Source organism: Bos javanicus, chromosome 1, assembly GCF_032452875.1.
Source record: "Bos javanicus breed banteng chromosome 1, ARS-OSU_banteng_1.0, whole genome shotgun sequence".
Taxonomy (NCBI): Eukaryota; Metazoa; Chordata; class Mammalia; order Artiodactyla; family Bovidae; genus Bos; species Bos javanicus.
This window is the reverse complement of record NC_083868.1, coordinates 118164646-118185802: the sequence shown is the minus strand read 5'-3', so window position 1 is coordinate 118185802 and position 21157 is coordinate 118164646. Positions and strand designations below refer to the sequence as shown.

General features: G+C 37.8%; 1 protein-coding gene across 4 annotated transcripts in view; it reads left to right on the top strand.

The window, feature by feature from the left end:
• RNF13 (ring finger protein 13) overlaps nt 1–21157 on the top strand; it is a 129494-nt gene that overhangs the window by 88041 nt on the left and 20296 nt on the right. For all 4 annotated transcript variants that reach the window (XM_061419023.1, XM_061419026.1, XM_061419034.1 and 1 more), the window contains one exon: nt 3652–3745. In XM_061419023.1, coding sequence (XP_061275007.1) covers nt 3652–3745 — 94 coding nt within the window. The remainder of the gene's footprint in view (nt 1–3651; nt 3746–21157) is intronic.

Sequence of the window (21157 nt, the reverse complement as noted above, 5' to 3'; positions counted from 1 at the left end):
GGGGTAGCTCCTCCTGGCCTCTGCCTCTGACCTTGGACGTGGGGTAGCTCCTCTCGGCTGTTCCTGCGCTGTCGCAGCCTGGCATTCTCGGCTGCCGCCCCTGACCTTGGACGTGGGGTAACTCTTCTTGGCCACCTCTTCTTGGGCATGGGGTCCTCCCGGCCTCTGTCCCTGATCTCGGACGTGGGGCAGCCGCCCACGCAAAATGAGCCGGTCACAGCCGCCTGCGCTAAAAGCCTTACAAATAGCTGTGAAAAGAAGAGAAGCGAAAAGCAAAGGAGAAAAGGAAAGATATAAGCAAATGAATGCAGAGTTCCAAAGAATCGCAAGAAGAGATAAGAAAGCCTTCCTCAGCAATCAGTGCAAAGAAATAGAGGAAAACAACAGAATGGGAAAGACTAGAGATCTCTTCAAGAAAATTAGAGATACCAAGGGAATATTTCATGCAACGATGGGCTCAATAAAGGACAGAAATGGTATGGACCTAACAGAAGCAGAAGATATTAAGAAGAGGTGGCAAGAATACACAGAAGAACTGTACAAAAAAGATCTTCACGACCCAGATAATCATGATGGTGTGATCACTGACCTAGAGCTAGACATCCTGGAATGTGAAGTCAAGTGGGCCTTAGAAAGCATCACTACGAACAAAGCTAGTGGAGGTGATGGAATTCCCTTTGAGCTCTTTCAAATCCTGAAAGATGATGCTGTGAAAGTGCTGCACTCAATGTGCCAGCAAATTTGGAAAACTCAGCAGTGGCCGCAGGACTGGAAAAGGTCAGTTTTTATTCCAGTCCCAAAGAAAGGCAATGCCAAAGAATGCTCAAACTATCAAACAATTGCACTCATCACACACGCTAGTAAAGTAATGCTCAAAATTCTCCAAGCCAGGCTTCAGCAATATGTGAACCATGAACTTCCAGTTGTTCAAGCTGGTTTTAGAAAAGGCAGAGGAACTGTAGACCAAATTGCCAACATCCACTGGATCATTGAAAAAGCAACAGAATTCCAGAAAAACATCTATTTCTGTTTTATGGACTATGGCAAAGCCCTGACTGTGCAGATCACAATAAACTGTGGAAAATTCTTCAAGAGATGGGAATACCAGACCACCTGACCTGCGTCTTGAGAAATTTGTATGCAGGTCAGGAAGCAACAGTTAGAACTGGACATGGAATAACAGACTGGTTCCAAATAGGAAAAGCAGTACATCGAGGCTGTATATTGTCACCCTGCTTATTTAACTTCTATGCAGAGTACATCATGAGAAATGCTGGGCTGAAAGAAGCACAAGCTAGAATCAAGATTGCCGGGAGAAATATCAATAGCCTCAGATATGCAGATGACACCACCCTTATGGCAGAAAGTGAAGAGGAACTAAAAAGCCTCTTAATGAAGGTGAAAGGGGAGAGTGAAAAAGTTGGCTTAAAACTCAACATTCAGAAAACGAAGATCATGGCATCTGGTCCCATCACTTCATGGGAAGCAGATGGGGAAACAGTGGAAACAGTGTCAGACTTTTTTTGGGGGGCTCCAAAATCACCGCAGATGGTGACTGCAGCCATGAAATTAAAAGACACTTACTCCTTATGACCAACCTAGATAGCATATTGAAAAGCAGAAACATTACTTTGCCAACAAAGGTCAGTCTAGTCAAGGCTCTGGTTTTTCCAGTGGTCATGTGTGGATGTGAGAGTTGGACTGTGAAGAAAGCTCAGCGCCGAAGAATTGATGCTTTTGAACTGTGGTGTTGGAGAAGACTCTTGAGAGTCCCTTGGACTGCAAGGAGATCCAACCAGTCCATTCTGAAGATCAGCCCTGGGTGTTCCTTGGAAGGAATGATGCTAAAGCTGAAACTCCAGTACTTTGGCCACCTCATGCAAAGAGTTGACTCATTGGAAAAGACTCTGATGCTGGGAGGGATTGGGGGCAGGAGGAAAAGGGGACAACAGAGGATGAGATGGCTGGATGGACGTTGAGTCTGAATGAACTCCGGGAGTTTGTGATGGACAGGGAGGCCTGGCCTTCTGTGATTCATGGGGTCGCAAGGAGTCGGACACGACTGAGCGACTGAACTGAACTGAATGTTGATATTCCTTACTTTTTATTGACAAGTTGTATTGTATTGTATGACTGTACTGCAGTTTTGTTTATTCACTTACCTGCTGAACATTTGGGTTGTTTGTAGTGTGGGGCTATTAAGTAAAGCTGACATAGACTTTTTTGTACCTTTGTGTACAAGGTGTTTTATGGATATACACCTTCATTTCCTTTGCAAAATATAAGGAGGAGTGGGATGATTAGGTCATTTCATAAATATGTAGTTAAATTTATAAGAAACCACCAAACTATTTTCCAAAATGGTTGTACACTTTTACAATCTTTCCAGTAGTATATCAGTGTGCCAGCCCTTCTGCTTGCCTGCCAACACTTGGTATAGTCAGTCTTTTTCATTTTAATAGGTATATAGTATGTGTGTATATATATATATATACATACACACATAAAATATAGTATATATATATATATACATGTATCTATAAAATAAAGCAGTGTTTGTGATTTTGAATTTTCATTTTTATCTTGACTAATTATGTTGAACATCTTTTCAAGTGCTTATTTGCCATCTGTATATTTTCAGCAGTGAAGTGTTTATTCAAATATTTTACCTATTTTCTGTTGGGTTGTTTGTGTTCTTATTATTGTGTTTTGAATTCTTTATATAATCTGGGTAGAAATCCCTTTTGAGACATGCAATTTGCAGATATTTTTCCCAGTCTGTGACTTGTCTTTTATCTTTAAACAGTATCTTTTGAGGATGGAAGTCATTGATGTAGACAGAAGTCTACTGATGTAGTCAAATCTGTCAAAATTTTCTTTTGTGAATGTTGTTTTTGGCATTTGCTCCTGACCTCATGTATTTATTTTTATTCTTGTAAGCATAGCAATTTATATTTTAAAATGTTTTGTATATTTTTATCTGATATTTCTGTATATTTATAATACAGGTTATCTGTATTAGTTCTGTCCATTTTGCTACTAGAACCACTGAAAGTGCAGTTTAATGCCTGTTAGGTTTGAAAACTTTATTAGTTTGTAACTTACAGAAATTTCAACTCACCCATTTTTTATTTAGTGAAGTCTTTATAACCTAGAGTCTATCATTTATATTTTTGCAAACAAATAGTTACATGTTATTAATAATGTTTCTGTCAGAGTGAAGTAAAGATAATTTAGGTCAGTGAATAAAAATTCAAAAGATAATTTATGGGCTAACCACTAATAATAATGATAGAGCTATAGTGTTAGACCCATGCCCCTCCCCAGCTCTGTCAGTACTGGCGATATGGCATTAAATTTTTTGTCTTTCTGACCCTCTATTTCCTCATATACAATACTCATTATAAAATTTGGAAATTTTATTAGTTTGTAACTTATAGAAATTTCAACCCTCCAATTGACAAAGTTCAATACAACTAGTCAATACATCTAATCATAGATAATTTAGCTAATAAACCTTGTGATTAGGGTTTAAATAAATTGATTTGTAGCAGCTATCTAGAAACTTAAAAGGCATTTATGATTTTAATAGTCATTTTCTATTTGCATGTTTAATATCTGATTCTCTTTATGTTTCTCTTTTATTTTTAGATCACAAAATTTGTCCAGGATAGGCATAGAGCTAGAAGAAACCGACTTCGTAAAGATCAACTTAAGAAACTCCCTGTACATAAATTCAAAAAAGGTAAGTGATTATTTTCTAAATAACCACCATTAGTTTATTTAATAATACATGGTGATCATACTTTAATACTACCTGCTGAGTCCTTGCCATACCCTATGCCTAATTCTCAGTTAGTAATTAATGACTGAATGTAGAAGGTGGTCTTTTGCTGTGGTTTATCCTGGTAAAGGCAGGAACAGTCGGGGCAGGGGTGGGTACACAGTCTTCAGAGATTTTAAAAACAATAATGAAACTGAACAAAATGCTTTTTATTATCCCTATGTGCCAGAAGTTCAAAACATCAGTGGATAAAATATTTCTTTGCACCAGGTGGTCTGTTCCCATTGATCCTCCTCCTACTCTCTCTCCTCTCTACATCACTGTGTTAACATTGTGTTAACTAAAAACATATAGTGTTGGGTTAACTAAACACAATAGGGTAGCTGTTATGTATCGATGTATTTTAAATGTATCATCTCATTTTAATTTCCATATTCCTATGAAATGGGTACCATAATGGTTATTGTATATGAAGAAATAGAGGGTCAGAAAGGCAAAAAATTTAATGTCACCTCGCCAGTACTGATAGAGCTGGGGAGGGGTCTAACACTCTAGCTAATGTAGTTTCTCCTGCTTAAGCTTAGTGAGCTTTCAATGTGGGTACATGCTAATTAAATCTTTTTGGCCAGTAGTTCCGTAGAATTTTCAATTTCTATGCCAGTAAAAATGTTCTGTTTTTTAATTCAGTAGAGAAAATGCATAGAGTGGAAAGGAGAAAAAGAAAAGGCATTAATAATTCTGTCAACTATACTTCAATTAAAAAAAATTAGTTCTGCAAAATTTTTATTTTTCCAAGTAACTATTCAAAAAACCTACCAAATATAATAACCATTACTTTATGAATATAAAGTTTAACAACAAAAAAATAGGAAAATCACATGTTAAATAAATATCAACATTTATAAAAATGCAGTGCACTGTCATTATACAGTGTGGATTAATTAAAAGTTATTCATAGGCCAATTTGAGGACTGGCTTTAGGAATCACTTTTTAAGGCTCCATTTTGTGTGTTTATTTTCTGTTTTCTAAAATGAGGGGGAGTGGAGGGAGAGTGAAAGAAAGAATGATGTTTCTATTGTCCTAGGCTAAAAAAGAGCATGCATAGTTGGCTTTTCTTCTGAGTAAGATGAGTAGCCATTGTAGGATTTTGAGCAGAGAAAAGAAAAGATCTAAATTAAAAGTTAAGTGGATCTTTCTTGTTGCTGTGTTAAGAATAGGATGTAGAGGGTCAGAGGTATGAGTGGAGAGAACAAATAGGAGGCTGTTGCAGTAATCCCAAGTGAAAGATGAATGTGGCTTGGACTTGAATGGTAACAGTAGAGGAGATGAATATATTTGTAAAATGGAATTACTGGATTTATTGATGGACTAGATGTGGGGAGAAGAAACAAGGACAACTCCAGATTTTTTGGTTTCAGCAGCTGAGGGAGGCATTGCCTTAAAGAAATAAGGATGGTTAATAAATGGTGGCACAGGTTTGGGGAGAAAATTTGAGAAATCAGTTTTGGATATGTGGAATCTCAGATGTCTGTTAGACATTTGAATGAATCAGGACTTTCATTCCTCAACTGGAAGTATTGGTATAAATATGTATTTAAATCATGAGACTGATGATATTACCAAGAGAATGAGTATAAATGGAGAGAATACCAAAGACATTTTGGGGCAGCCTAACACTGAGTAAGGAACAAGTGGAATCAGCAGTGGAGACCAAGAACGAGTGACCAGTTATACAGGGGAAAATCAGAAAATAGTGGTTTATCAGAAACCAAGTGATATCAGTCTCTAAAGAGCAAAGAGTGATTGATAACCTGTGTCAAGTGTTCCTGATAGATGAGAACTGATTGAATATTGATTATCATCATGTGCAGTTTTGACAGAGTGATCAGTCCAAAAACCTGATTGTGGTGGGTTTGAAAATGGAAGGAGAGGAATATTAACTATAGACAACTTTTTCAAGAAATTTAACCATCAGATCAGATCAGTCACTCAGTTGTGTCCGACTCTTTGCAACCCCATGAATCGCAGCACGCCAGGCCTCCCTGTCCATCACCAACTCCCGGAGTTCACTGAGACTCACGTCCATCGAGTCAGTGATGCCATCCAGCCATCTCATCCTCTGTCGTCCCCTTCTCCTCCTGCCCCTAATCCCTCCCAGCATCAGAGTCTTGTCCAATGAGTCAACTCTTCGCATGAGGTGGCCAAAGTACTGGAGTTTCAGCTTTAGCATCATTCCTTCCAAAGAAATCCCAGGGCTGATCTCCTTCAGAAAGGAGAGCAAAGAAATGGTGTAGCAGCTGGTAGGGGAAATTTCATTGAGAAGTAATAGCATGTTTGCTGAAGAAAATTGATGATATAGGAGATAGATGGGAGAATTGCTATAATATGTATCTTTGTGAAGGCAGGAAGGCATGGGACCTGGTGTACAAATAGGTGGATTGGCCTTAGATAGGTGCATGGAGAGCTAAGCTAAGGGAAAGTAGAGTATGTGGGCCTCAAGTCCTGGCAGTGTTTATGGTGGTCAGGCTGTGGAAGCATTCTTTACTTCCATGGCTCTCAGTGAAGTAGGAAACAGAATCGTCAACCAAAAGACAGGATAGGGGAGGAGATGTTGGAGGTTTAAGGACAGAAAGGTAGGGTCTGTTATTCTAGGAGAGTAGATGGGCAGATGGAATAGGGAAGTATGATTGCCTGGGAGCCTGAACCTTTCAGGTTCATAGTTATGAATCAACCAGCATAACTGTGTAGCCATGTTCATCTTTATGGAGTGGTGTTTATCCTTACTGTACCTTCACATTTTTTAGAAATGTGAAGTATAATGTGTATACAGAAAAGTTTATAAGACATTTTTCTGAAACTATCCAGTTCAAGAAACAGAACCGTATTAGTATCGCAGAAAATACTGTGTCCCCTTCTAGACTATAATCCTTTCCTCCTCACTGGAAGTATTCACCATGCTGGCTTATGATAATCATTTCATTGCCTTTCCCATAAGTTTTATCACCTATGTATGGATTCCAAAACAATATGATACAATGTTTCCTATTTTTGAATTGTATTCTTTGGTCCTTCTTCTTTTATTAACATTTTTTGGATGCAATTAACCCACTTTATTGCGTGTATGTGTAGTTCATTCAATGTCATTTCATTGTATAAGTATATTGTATATCCATTTTACTATTAATAGACAATTAGGTTTTTGTTTTGTTTTTATTTTTTATTGAAGTACTGTTGATATACAATGTTCTGTTTCCCCAGTTTGAGGGGATCTTTACAGACCATACTTTTAAGAACATTCTTGTACCTATATCCTGGTATATGTGAGCATGGATTTCTTTATAGAGTATATACCTAGAAGTAGATTAGCTGGCTCATAGGATATACATACCTTCTATTTTATTGGATAATACCAAATCTGTTTGAAAGTGATGATGTTAACAGTTTATATTCCCATCAATATGTATATTGGTTCACATCTGAACCAATATTTTGTACTGACAGACTTTTAAATTGTAGCCAATCCAGTGGGTTTATAAAAATAGCTCATAGTGGTTTTAATTTACATTTCCCTCATCAGTGAGGTGAAGTGCCTATTTTTATTTAGTAGTTAGATTTTCACTTCCATGAAGCACCTTTCATGTTATTTTCCTGTTGGGTTGTCCTCCCCTGCTTTTTACATGTAGGAGGAATTCTTCAGATATTCGCACAACAACCACCGTCTCCCTACCCCACCCCAAGAGTTGTGGGTGTGTTGGTGAATCAGTCCTTCACTGATTTTATGTGTCCTAACTGTCTTCTGGTTTCGTTGCTTATTTTTTTTCACAGGACTAAAGTTCTGTTATGGTAGCATTTTGCATGTTTTAAAAGAACTTCCATACTCTAAGATCATGTGGATATTATCTAATGAAAGCTTTATAATTTTTCCTTTCATGTTTGGACATTTAGTCTGTCTAAATTGATTCTGTAAAATGAGGGCCCAATTTGTTTCCAATTTGATATTTTGTATAAGGATATACAGTTGTCCCACAGCTATTAAACATATACTGTTTGTAGTGTCGGTCAACTGTGACACAGTCAAGTGTCCATGCATGTGAGTTTGTTTCTGGACTTCTGTTAGTCTTCTTCTTATCTCAGTTACTATAGATTTATGGTAAGTCTTGATACTCTGATCAAGTTAGTCCTTCTGCCATGCTCTTCAACAATTTTTTAGCTATTCTTGACACTTTGCATTTCCATGTAAATCAGCCTGTCGAGATCACCCTACCTCCAAATACACACACACACACACACACACACACACATACAGTTATTATATTTTTTGTAATAAAATATACATAACGTAAATGTTACCATTTTAGCCATTTTCAAGTGTAAAGTGACATAAGCTATATTCACATGTGCAGTCATCACCACCATCCATCTCCAGAACTTTTCCATCATCCCAAATGGAAACTCTGCACCCAGTAAACAGTAACTCTCCATTGCCCCCCTAAACAGTCCATGGCAACTACCATTCTGCTTTCTATCTCAATGAATTTGGCTATTCTAGTCATGTAGTAAAGTGTAAGTCGCTCAGTCGTGTCCAACTCTTTGCAATCCCATGGACTATACAGTTCATGTATATTCTCCAGACCAGAATACTGGAGCAGGTAGCCTTTCCCTTCTCCAGGGGATCTTCCCAACCCAGGGATCGAACCCAGGCCTCCCTCATTGCAGGCGGATTCTTTACCAGTTGAACCACAAGGGAAACCCTCTAGTCTTTTTAAGTAGAATAATAAATAACTGGCTTGCTGGACTTGGCATAATGTCCTCAAGGTTTATCCATGCTGTAGGTTCATCCATGTTGTAGTATATGTCAGAATCTCTTTCCTTTTTAAGGCTGAGTAGTATTCATAATATTCTGTGTATATACCACATACTGTTTATCCATTCATGTGTTGATAGATACCTAGGTGCTATTGTGAATAATGCTGCTATAAACATAGAGGGACATCTGTCAGTCTGTGCTTTCAGTTCTTTTGGGTGTATATCCAGAAGTGAAATTGCTGGATTAAATGGTAATGCTCTGTTGAATTTTTTGAGGAAAGCTATACTATTTTCTATAGTGACTGCATCATTTTACATTCCCACCAGCACTGCACAAGGCTCCCAGTTTTTTAACATCCTTGCTAACACTGTCATTTTCTGTTTTTGTTTTTTGATAGTAGTCATCCTAATGGATGTGACATGGTATCTCATTGTAGTTTTGACTTGCCTTTCCCTGATGATTAGTGATGTTATGTAGTTATCATGTGCTTACTATTTTTTGTCTATCTTCTTTGGAGAAATTTCTGTTCAGGTTCTTGGTCCTATTGTATTCATCTTTAACCTTTTGGGAAATAATTTCAAACTTAGAAAAACTGTCCTTCAAAGTTTAAAAACTTTTGTTCTGAGAAAGACTCTGTTAAGAGGACAAAAAAACTGCATGATTTCTACAAAACCACCCATATACCTTTTATTCAGATTCACCTATTACTTACAGTATTAGTTTCCATCAGATCAGATCAGATCAGATCATTCGCTCAGTCGTGTCCGACTCTTTGCGACCCCAGGAATCACAGCACACCAGGCCTCCCTGTCCATCACCAACTCCCGGAATTCACTCAGACTCACATCCATCGAGTCAGTGATGCCATCCAGCCATCTCATCCTCTGTCGTCCCCTTCTCCTCCCGCCCCCAATCCCTCCCAGCATCATAGTCTTTTCCAATGAGTCAACTCTTCGCACGAGGTGGCCAAAGTACTGGACTTTCAGCTTTAGCATCATTCCTTCCAAAGAAATCCCAGGGCTGATCTCCTTCAGAATGGACTGGTTGGATTTCCTTGCAGTCCAAGGGACTCTCAAGAGTCTTCTCCAACACCACAGTTCAAAAGCATCAATTCTTTGGCGCTCAGCCTTCTTCACAGTCCAACTCTCACATCCATACATGACCACAGGAAAAACCATAGCCTTGACTAGACAAACCTTTGTTGGCAAAGGAATGTCTCTGCTTTTGAATATGCTATCTAGGTTGGTCATAACTTTCCTTCCAAGGAGTAAGCGTCTTATAACAACACCCAAATCCATTAAAACCTCATCTTGACTTGATTACATCTGGAAAGCAATTATATCCAAATGAGGTAACATCCACAAGTTCTGAGTGGACATGAGGTTTTGGCTGCAACCTATTGCTTTACCATTTTTGCTCTCCTTCTTTATATATGTATGTAAAATTTTCACTGGAATAATTTGAGAGTAAGTTATATACATCATGATCCTTTGTGTCTAAATATTTTCATGTGGATTCTTAAGAATAAGGAGATTCTTTTGTGGTACTGCATTTAAGTCACCAACCATAGGATATTTGTTGATGGGCTATTTTAATCTAATTCATTGTTCTTTTTCTAGTTTAGTTGTTTGTTCCAGTAGGTTCGTTTATAACAGTAGTAACCAGGCTGGTATCATTTATTGCTTGTAGTTCTATTTCTTTGGGTTTCTTTAATTTGGGCTTCTTCTTTAGCCTTTGTCTTATATGACATTGACATTTAGAATAACATAGTGTCCTGGCTTTGTAAAAATATACTTTAGTTTTTTAATTAATAGATTTCATTTTTAGAACAGTTTAAAGTTTACAGAAAAATTGAGTAGAAAGTATAGAGGTCTCCTATATGCCCATCCCCTTCTTAAAATACCCCTAATATTATCCTCTTTCATTTGTGTGATACACTTATTACAAATGATGAATAAGTATTGATATATTATTAACTAAAGTACGTAGTTTACATTAGAGTTCACTCTCTGCATTGTATAATTCTATGCATTTTGACAAATTGTATGCATTTTGACAAATGTCATGTAATACATCCATAATTATATCATACAGAATAATTTCACTGCTTTGAAAATCCCCTGTGCTCCATCCATTCACCCTTTTCTCCTTCCTTCCCACAAACTTCTGGCACCAACTGATGTGTTACCGTCTCTATAGTTTTATGTGTTGCAGACTGTCAACAGTTGCAGCAATACAGCTGGAGTAGCAAATATGTGTGAATAAGTTCCTTTCATGTTTTGTGGCTTGATGGGTCATTTCTTTTTATTGCTGAATAATACTCCATTGTATGGCTATACCAAAGTATGTTTATCCAATTGTCTATTGAAGAAGATCTTAGTTGCTTCCAAGTTTTGGCAGTTAAGAGTAAAGGTGCAATAAATTTTTGTGTGTGTATTTTTGTGTGGACATAAGTTCTCAGTACATTTTGGGTAAACAACAAGGAGCATGATGGCTGGATCATGTGGTAATACTGTGTTTAGCTTTGTAAGAAACTGCTAAACTCTTCCACAGTGGCTGTACTACTTTGCGCTCCCAGCTGCAATAACTGAGAGTTCTGTTGCTGCACATTCTCCCCAGCATTTGGTATTGTCAGTGTTTTGTATTGTGTCGGGGAGTCTTTAACAGGAGGATTCCTACATGCTGTTTCTCACAACTCCTTTGTTTCTTTTCAAGCGGAGCAGCATGCTACTCCCAGGAACTGAGGTCATTGTGTGAGACAGGCTTGAATCTCCTTTAGTAAACATTCTCTTTAAGACAAAACTGCTTAGTCTCGATCCCCTTTCTTGAGATATGGATTGTCTTCTGACCTTGTGACCATTATTAATCCCTTGTTCCCTCGGTAACGGTTTCTGTATGTTTGGTTTTCTCATCTTTATCATTGTCGTAAGAAACTTCTTGCACCACAGCCTATATATACTCACAGAAAGATCATTAAAGCACCTTTGCTCCATCAGCGCTTGGGTCCCCATGTCTTTCTTTCTTTCTCTCTCTCTCTGTCTCTCTCTGGCTAATTCTCTGGAGCGTAGAAACCTGTCCTGCTCACTCTCCTGCCCGGGCTTCTAAGACCCTCTTGAGAAGGCGCCCTGTGCCTTTACCTCCTCTAGAGGGCGCCTGGTGCCTTCATGAGCAATGCAAGCCCTGTGTCAAGGGCTTTATTGGTTCTCTGCGTAAACCAGGGAATATCAGCCTCTTTCTCTCTTTCACTTTCTTATCTTCGACTCTGGACCACCAGGTTCCAGTCCATTAAAGGACTCCAACAACTGGCGCCCGAACAGGGACTCTGGTATACATGGCATTTCTGGTGGAGTGACTCAGGGCCTATTGAGGTCAATAAGTACTAAGACACTGGTCAAATGGCTAGACAGCCCCATCATTTCTCTGTTTTACTTCACCATTTGTTTAAAGCTCAGGGACTTTCGGTTTCACACCAATGAATAGAGGCTTGCTTTCAGACAGTGCTTAAATGTAATCCTTGGTTCCCTGATAAATGCAGTTTTGATTTAGAAATTTGGCACCGGGTCAAAGAAAATGTTGAACAAGCTACCAAGCAGGGAAAATATATTCCAATTGATTTCTGGCCATGTGGGCTCTCATTAAAGCTGTAATTCTGCCATTTCAAGGTAAATTCTAGCCCTCACGATATTCGACAACAGACAGAACACTTATTGCTTGAATATGAATTAGATGATGAAACTTTACAAAAGACCCAATTAGAACAACACAAAATATTTCAAAATTTTCCTACTAGCCCTGCCCCGGCTGCTCCAAATGCTCCTCCTCTGCCAGCAGGCACGAATCCAGAAGTCTCTCCTTTGTTAGAACCTAATGATTCTAATAACGACTCTCCTAAGATGTTTTTTGACACCAAACTGGCAATGCTCTTCTGGACAATAATGATAAGTCCTTGGCACAGACTCGTATTTGCAGAAAATCAGTACTTAGTCACTCTCCTCTGCAACAGAGGCTTTCTGAATTAATGGCTTTGCCATCACAAATTTCTGACGCCAATGGTTTCTCCGTCTTTCTAGTTATAAGAAATCTTGACGCTCAAGGGCACATAATACCTCAATATGACGATATTAATCTTTTTTACATGCAACAAATGAAAAAGGCTATAACTATGTATGACCGACATTTGCCTTTTACTAAAGAGCTTCTAAATGTTGTAGCATCTTCTATTGGAAACTTTATGATTGGCGAGTTTTAATAAAAGCTCTCCTTAAACTGGAGAATATCTTCAGTGGGCAATGTGATTTCATGATATAGCCAGAGATCATACTAACAAGAATACTCGAGCTGGCACTCCGCAAAACCAAATTATTTTTGAAAAGTTAACTGGCACCAGACAATTTGATACCATAGAAGCTCAAACACAATGCCCTCTCTTATTGCATGAACGATTTAAAACAGTAGCCCTTGAAGCTTGGGATCGAATTACTCCTCAAAGAGAGCCTACAGGTAGCTACACTAAAATATTACAAGGACCTAATGAAAGTTATGCTGATTTTTTAGCTAGATTAGAAACTGCTATTTCCCATACTGTAATCGGAGAAGAAACCAAGAAACAGCTAGAGAAATTACTTGCTTATGAGAATGCAAATCAGGAATATCAAAGAGCTACTGCTCCAATTTGTGAGACTGGGACTACTATTGATTATTTGGAGGCTTGTTGCAATCTAGGATCAGAAACTCAAAAGATGCAAATGGTAGTTGAGACAGTGGCTGCTACCTTTAGAAAGGGAAATGAAGGATGCCTTACATGTGGAAATAAAAACCAGTTAAAAAGGGACTACCCTAAGAAGGCTAATAAAAAACCTCCAAGAATTTGCCCTTGCTGCCACAGAGGAATGCATTAGGCCAAAGATTATAAATCTAAATTTGATATTAAAAGAAAACCTATTCTAAGAAACTCCAAACAGGGGACCCCCCCGCCCAGGTCCCCTACAACAAAAAACAGGGGCAGATTCTATCTTTTCCCTCAAACCCTCAACATCTGGCTACCATCGATATACCAGCCATATATGATTTTTTCCTTTACCCTCAAGCAGTCCCTTCTAGAGTACCTACCGGACTTTTTAGACCTCTGCCCCCACAAACCTTCGGTCTTTTACTTGGCTGATCTAGTTTGACTTCTAAAGAAATTACTGTTCACCCTGGAATAATTGATTCAGATTATAAAGGAGAGATTCAAATTATGATGTCATCTCAGATTCTTTGGCAAACTCAGATATACATTCCACATTTTTCCTAAGGGCCACTGCTCATTTAACAAACAAAGCAATCATTAAAATAACTTAGAAGAATGACGAACCTATTTGGACAGAGCAATGGCCCCTTATGAAAGATAAATTACAGGCTACTAAAGAACTCATAGACACACAATTAGAATTAAAACATATTGAGGAATCTTGCTCTCCTTGGAACTCTATTTTTGTTATAAAAAAGAAATCGAACAAATGGCATCTCTTCAGTTCAGTTCAGTTAAGTCACTCAGTCATGTCCGACTCTTTGCAACCCCATGAACCGCAGCACACCAGGCCTCCCTGTCCATCACCAACTCCTGGAGTTCATTCAAACTCACATCCATCGAGTTGGTGATGCCATCCAGCCATCTCATCCTCTGTCGTCCCCTTTTTCTCCTGACCCCAATCCCTCCCAGCATCAGAGTCTTTTCCAATGAGTCAACTTTTTGCATGAGGTGGCCAGAGTACCAGAGTTTCAGCTTCAGCATCATTCCCTCCAAAGAACACCCAGGACTGATCTCCTTTAGAATGGACTGGTTGGATCTCCTTGCAGTCCAAGGGACTCTCAAGAGTCTTCTCCCACACCACAGTTCAAAAGCATCATTCTTCGGCGCTCAGCTTTCTTCACAGTCCAACTCTAACATCCATACATGACCACTGGAAAAACCATAGCCTTGATGAGACAGACCTTTGTTGGCAAACTAATGTCCCTGCTTTTTAATGTGGTGTCTAGGTTGGTCATAACTTTCCTTCCAAGGAGTAAGTGTCTTTTAATTTCATGGCTGCAGTCACCATCTGCAGTGATTTGGAGCCCCCAAAAATAAAGTCTGACACTGTTTCCACTATTTTCTATTTCCTGTGAAGTGATGGGACCGGATGCCATGATCTTCGTTTTCTGAATGTTGAGCTTTAAGCCAACTTTTTCACTCTCCTCTTTCACTTTCATCAAGAGGCTTTTTAGTTCCTCTTCACTTTCTGCCATACGGGTGGTGTCATCTGCATGTCTGAGGTTATTGATATTTCTCCTGGCAATCTTTATTCCAGCTTGTGCTTCTTCCAGCCCAGTGTTTCTCATGATGTACTCTGCATAGAAGTTAAATAAGCAGGGTGACAATATACAGCCTTGAAGTACTCCTTTTCCTATTTGGAACCAGTCTGTTGTTCCATGTCCAGTTCTAACTGTTGCTTCCTGACCTGCATATAGGTTTCTCAAGAGGCAGGTCAGGTGGTCTGGTATTCCCATCTCTTAAAGAATTTTCCACAGTTTATTGTGATCCACACAGTCAAAGATTTTGGCATAGTCAATAAAGCAGAAATAGATGTTTTTCTGGAACTCTCTTGCTTTTTTGATGATCCAGCGGATGTTGGCAATTTGATCTCTGGTTCCTCTGCCTTTTCTAAAACCAGCTTGAACATCTGGAAGTTCATGATGCACGTATTGCTGAAGCCTGGCGTGGAGAATTTTGAGCATTACTTTACTAGCTGTGAGATGAGTGCAATTGTGCGGTACTTTGAGCATTCTTTGGCATTGCCTTTCTTTGGGATTGGAATGAAAACTGACCTTTTCCAGTCCTGTGGCCACTGCTGAGTTGCCCAAATTTGCTGGCATATTGAGTGCAGCACTTTCACAACATCATCTTTCAGGATTTGAAATAGCTCAACTGGAATCCATCACCTCCACTAGCTTTGTTCATAGTGATGCTTTCTAAGGCCCACTTGACTTCACATTCCAGGATGTCTGGCTCTAGGTTAGTGATCATACCATCGTGATTAAGAGACCTTAAAAAAAGATTAATGCATCTATGAAAGCTATAGATACATTACAACCAGGGATCCCATCACCTACTACTATTCCTCAAAATTGGCACATTATTATTACTGATTTACAAGATTGCTTTTTTAATATACCTTTACAGTCTTTAGACCAGGAAAAATTCACTTTCTCTCTCCCTTATCCTAATCATATTGGGCCTCATAAAAGATTTCAATAGACTATGTTAACTCAAGGTGTGCTTAACAGTCCTGCTGCTGCTGCTAAGTCACTTCAGTCATGTTCGACTCTGTGCGACCCCAGAGACAACAGCCCACCAGGCTCCCCCGTCCCTGGGATACTCCAGGCAAGAACACTGGAGTGGGTTGCCATTTCCTTCTCCGCTTAACAGTCCTACTATTTGTCAAAATTTTGTAGCCAAGGCTTTACATCCAATGTGACAGCAATTCCTTCATGCATATATCATTAATAATTTAACTACAAAAAGGAGAAATGATATTTTTGACACTGAATGGCCATGCTATTCTTTAGACTCCAGAGAAAACTGATTAAAATAAAATCTTTTTTGAAATTGCAAAACCGGTTCTTCTTACACATGCAGTTAGAAAAAGGTTAACTTGTTAAAGTACTTTTTTGGAGCTCCAATTCTGCCTAAGAAACAAAAACAGGCCTAAGAAAAACCTAAAGTTAACTCTTATCATGTCCTTGGGATACACAGCCCACTCTATCTAGGACTCCAGCCATAAACAAGTTGGTGGAACTCAGGAAAAAAAAATTTTTTTAATTTCAAGCAGAAAACTATGCCTGTCTGTTTAAAATTATCTATGTCTCAATATATGTCTTTGTTTTTGGATAATATGAAGTTAATAAGCTCTATTTAAATTCAACTTCACATGAACTGAAAAATAGTCAATATTAAATATAATGTTTATTTAAATGTAAATATAATTTAAATGTAATTATTTGCTAATCTAATTAAGACATGTCTTAAGTCATCAATATTATGTAATACTTTTATTATGCCTAGGTTTAAGGTAAACTAAGTTTGTTAACAAATATATATATATATAAATGAGATGAAAACTTTTAGATAAACTCTTAAAAAAATTATATTTTTAATAGAATAATCTATTATTATAATCTAAAATAATCTCTTAGGATTGGGGTAACTTAAATTTATAGAGTTACACTAAACTAAGTAATAGAAGTTTATTAAATAGCTAGGTCATTTCCAAATAAAATAAGATTTTAAAACATTAATTACTGAACATTAACTTCCTCTTACAGAAAGCTTTTCTTACAGAAAAACTAAAGAGATTTTAAACTAGTAATAAATATATAATGTATAATGTATATAAATATGGTTACATATATTTATATATATAATAAATATATAATATGATATAATATATTCACCAATCTATAAAATGGTAATATACAAGACACTTCATAGTTGCTAAAGTAAAATACATATTTTTAATAAAAAGATATACGAAATGGCAAATAAAATGATGAACACAAAAGTATAAAAAAGGTTTATGACAAATGAAGGAGAATTTTATGACAAATGGATGTAACTCATTGCTCTGAACTTTGTTCCTCTTCCTTCTTACATGTCTCGATCAATACAAATTCTTCTTTTATATGGGCCACACCTCTCCAAGCTAAAACTACACAACATGTTATAACTGATCTGATAGCTTACTTTACAATAATGAGAACACCTAATTCTATAAAAACAGACAATGGCCCTGCCTATATTTCTAAATAATTCAAACAATTTTTACATGCATCCTGTATTAAACAGATTACAAACATTCCTATAATCCACAAACACAAGACATAATTAAACGAACACATTACACACTAAAACTACAAATAAAAATTAAATAAGGGGAAGTACACAGGAACACTTTGATCTTCCTAATCCAGAGCAAACTTTACTAGATTCTAATGCAGTATATTCTTTAAGCCTATAACTATTGTTAATATAGCTTTTTTCTGTTTCCAATCTGTAAGATTCTTAAAACAAAATAACATCAACTTCAGTGCCTGTTTCACAATACAAAACAAAAACAACATAAAAAGACACCATTTGCCAATTAAGTTATTTGTTTCTAAGAGTATCAAAAGTGCAAAATATTCACCTTCTTTTCAGGTCTGTCTTGAAAGTATAATCATCTTCCTTAACACATTGAACAGAGAGATTGAACAGCTGCTAGGCTGTGTTTCCTTTCCAGGGACAAGGTCAGGTATTTGGATGTGAGCAGCATTTTATTTGTCAATTTGTTCTGCATCAGCTTTTCAGTAATTTCACTTTGGAAAAAATGTTTGAGTGTTTGCTCCTAATCCTTTGCCCCAAATAACACAAACCACTTAAAACATAGTCAGATCCCATTTCTTTTTATATCAGGAAAAATGTATGTACTGAATGAGGAGGAAATCAACCCATTAATTCAAAACCACAGCTAAATACCAGTCCCCAAACAGATCTCTAGATGATTTTTTTTGGACTGAAATATTTCCTAGGAATGTTTTCATCGTTACCGCTTTCCTTTCTTTCTATAACTATTGTTAATATAGCTTTATGTTTTAAATTTTTAAAAACTTACTGCAAGGAGATATTTTGACAAAAGCAGAAAAACATTTAGAGACATTGAAAGATCTCTCTCTTCCTTTGCCCATTTGGTGTCAAGACAGGTTAACTAATCAATGGAAATCTAAGAAACTAATCTTACAGGGAAAAGGGTATGCTTCTGTTTCTCCAGATGGATCCAATGAACTCACATGGCTTCCTCTTTGGAATATTCAATCTAAGAGGGCCCCCAACATTCAAACTAGAGATGAAACAACAAAAACCCCAGGAGGAAGAAATTCCAGTACAAGCCATGGCAGCTTTAAAAATTTCCAAAAAACACCGCACTCGACGTCATCGACCTTATAATCTCCCTACTTGAGGACAGATAAAAATCCTTACTAATCAAGCTGAAAATCTGATTTCTCAACAGGGAATGCCTCAAAATCCTGAAAATATTTTTTTATTTTTTCACTATGCTTGCTTTGCTTGCTTTTGCTTCCCCCGCTCAGGCTGACTTGATTGATCACACTTATTGGGCTTATATACCTAACCCCCCTTTTTTATTGTAGGTTATAAAATGGACAGATATAGGACCAATTGTATCCACTAATGACTCAACACATATGCCCCCTCCTTGGAACTTGGAGGGGCCCTCTCATCCTGAGAAAGAAGGAAAACTAATTAATATTTCTCTAGGCTGTGAAATCCTTCCTTTATGCATGGGCCCAGCAAAATTATATATTAATGTTAGTTGACAAACATGGGCTTTCGTCCTGCCTCCAAAGAGGACTTTCGGACGCTGCTTGGATTATTTACTGCCCTTTCTTTGTCCATGAACCATGTTTATACTACTGAAACTTTAGGGAAAGAGTTAAGGAAAGATCAAAGAACACTATGCAAAGGATTTACTAATAAGAACTTTAAATATATTCCTTTTCATTGGGACAAATGTCAGGCCAAATCAGGAAAATTAATGTTTATGGATAATCATAGAGTTGTCAATTGGGGACCCCATGGTATGTGGTTATCTAACTGCTCAGATGATATTAACAACACTGTGTGTGATTATGTTACGCAAGTAGCATGGAAGGTTACTAATACTGCAATGGAGCATTACCATGACAGAGGACTTCTTGGGTGGCTTGACGGTGGAATGGCCCCCCCTCGTCCTCGAATCGTCCTTGATAAACAGATTGGGCCTAAACAATGGGAATCTGGAAACTTGCTGTGAACACCGAAGAACTTAGGACTTGGACTGGACATTTCACAGGGACCAATCGTGGTCATAGAAACTATTTGTTATAATCAATCATATTTCATACAAACTTGTGTTCCATTTCCTTTTGTTATAGCTATAGGAAATTTACAATTCAGTAAGACTTTACGTTCTGTAACTTGCATAAATTGTAAATTATATACTTGTCTTAACTCCTCTATTTCCTTGAGAAATGACTCTCTTTTGATTCTTTGATCTCATTATAATCTGTGATTACCAATAAATCTCCAGCGGTCCTGGGAAGAAGGTCCCATGGCTGGACTTGCTTCCCAGTTACTTACTAAATTGCTCCGGCGATCTAAACGATTCATTGGATGACTGATTTTTGGCATTTTGGGATTAATAGCTATTTGCACCACTGCTGCCATCACTGGCATTACTTTATAAACCTCAATTCAAACACATAATTTTATCCAAAATTGGACTAAAGATGCTCATACTATGTGGGCCACTCAGTTTCAGATAGATGAGAATATTCAACATGAAATACAGGAACTAAAAACAGTCATCAAATGGGTTGGAGATCAATTAATAGAAGTACAAAAACGTGATGCTAAAATGTGATTGGAATTCTACTCAATTTTGTGTTACTCCTGTTCATTTCAATAATAGTGCCTACAACTGGGAACAAATCAAATTTCATTTACAAAACATACATGATAATGCCTCTCTGAATGTACAATTATTACAAAAAGAAATTTTTGAAACCTTTTCTAAAAATCTGTCCTCTTCCACTAATTTGAAAACTTTAGCTGAACAACTAGCTGATCAATTATCTGGGCTAGACCCATGCGGATGGTTTCAAAGCATTACTTACAGCATCAGGTCTGGAACTGTAATTTTGGTGATTGTCTTGACAATTATATTTGTCATCTACCATTGCCTTCATGCAAAGATTATTAAAAGTAAACAAACTCTAATGGTCAGAACTCTTTTTACAAATTTTAAATAAATAAGGGGGAACTGTCGGGGAGTGTTTAACAGGAGGATTCCTACATGCTGTTTCTCACAACTCCTTTGTTTCTTTTCAAGCGGAGCAGCATGCTGCTCCCAGGAACTGAGGTCATTGTGTGAGACAGGCTTGAATCTCCTTTAGTAAACATTCTCTTTAAGACAAAACTGCTTAGTCTCGATCCCCTTTCTTGAGATATGGATTGTCTTCTGACCTTGTGACCATTATTAATCCCTTGTTCCCTCGGTAACGGTTGCTGTATGTTTGGTTTTCTCATCTTTATCATTGTCGTAAGAAACTTCTTGCACCACAGGCTATATATACTCACAGAAAGATCATTAAAGCACCTTTGCTCCATCAGCGCTTGGGTCCCCGTGTCTTTCTTTCTCTCTCTCCCCGGCTAATTCTCTGAGTGTAGAAACTCGTCGTGCTCACTCTCCTGCCCGGGCTTCTAAGACCCTCTTGAGAAGGCGCCCTATGCCTTCACCCCCTCGAGAGGGCACCCGGTGCCTTCATGAGCAATGCAAGCCCTGTGTCAAGGGCTTAATTGGTTCTCTGTGTAAACCAGGGAATATCAGCCTCTTTCTCTATTTCACTTTCTTATCGTCGACTCCAGACCACCAGGTTCTGGTCCATTAAAGGATCCCAACAGTATTGTAGCTATTCTAATAGATGTGTAGTGGTATCTCATACAAAAATTGTT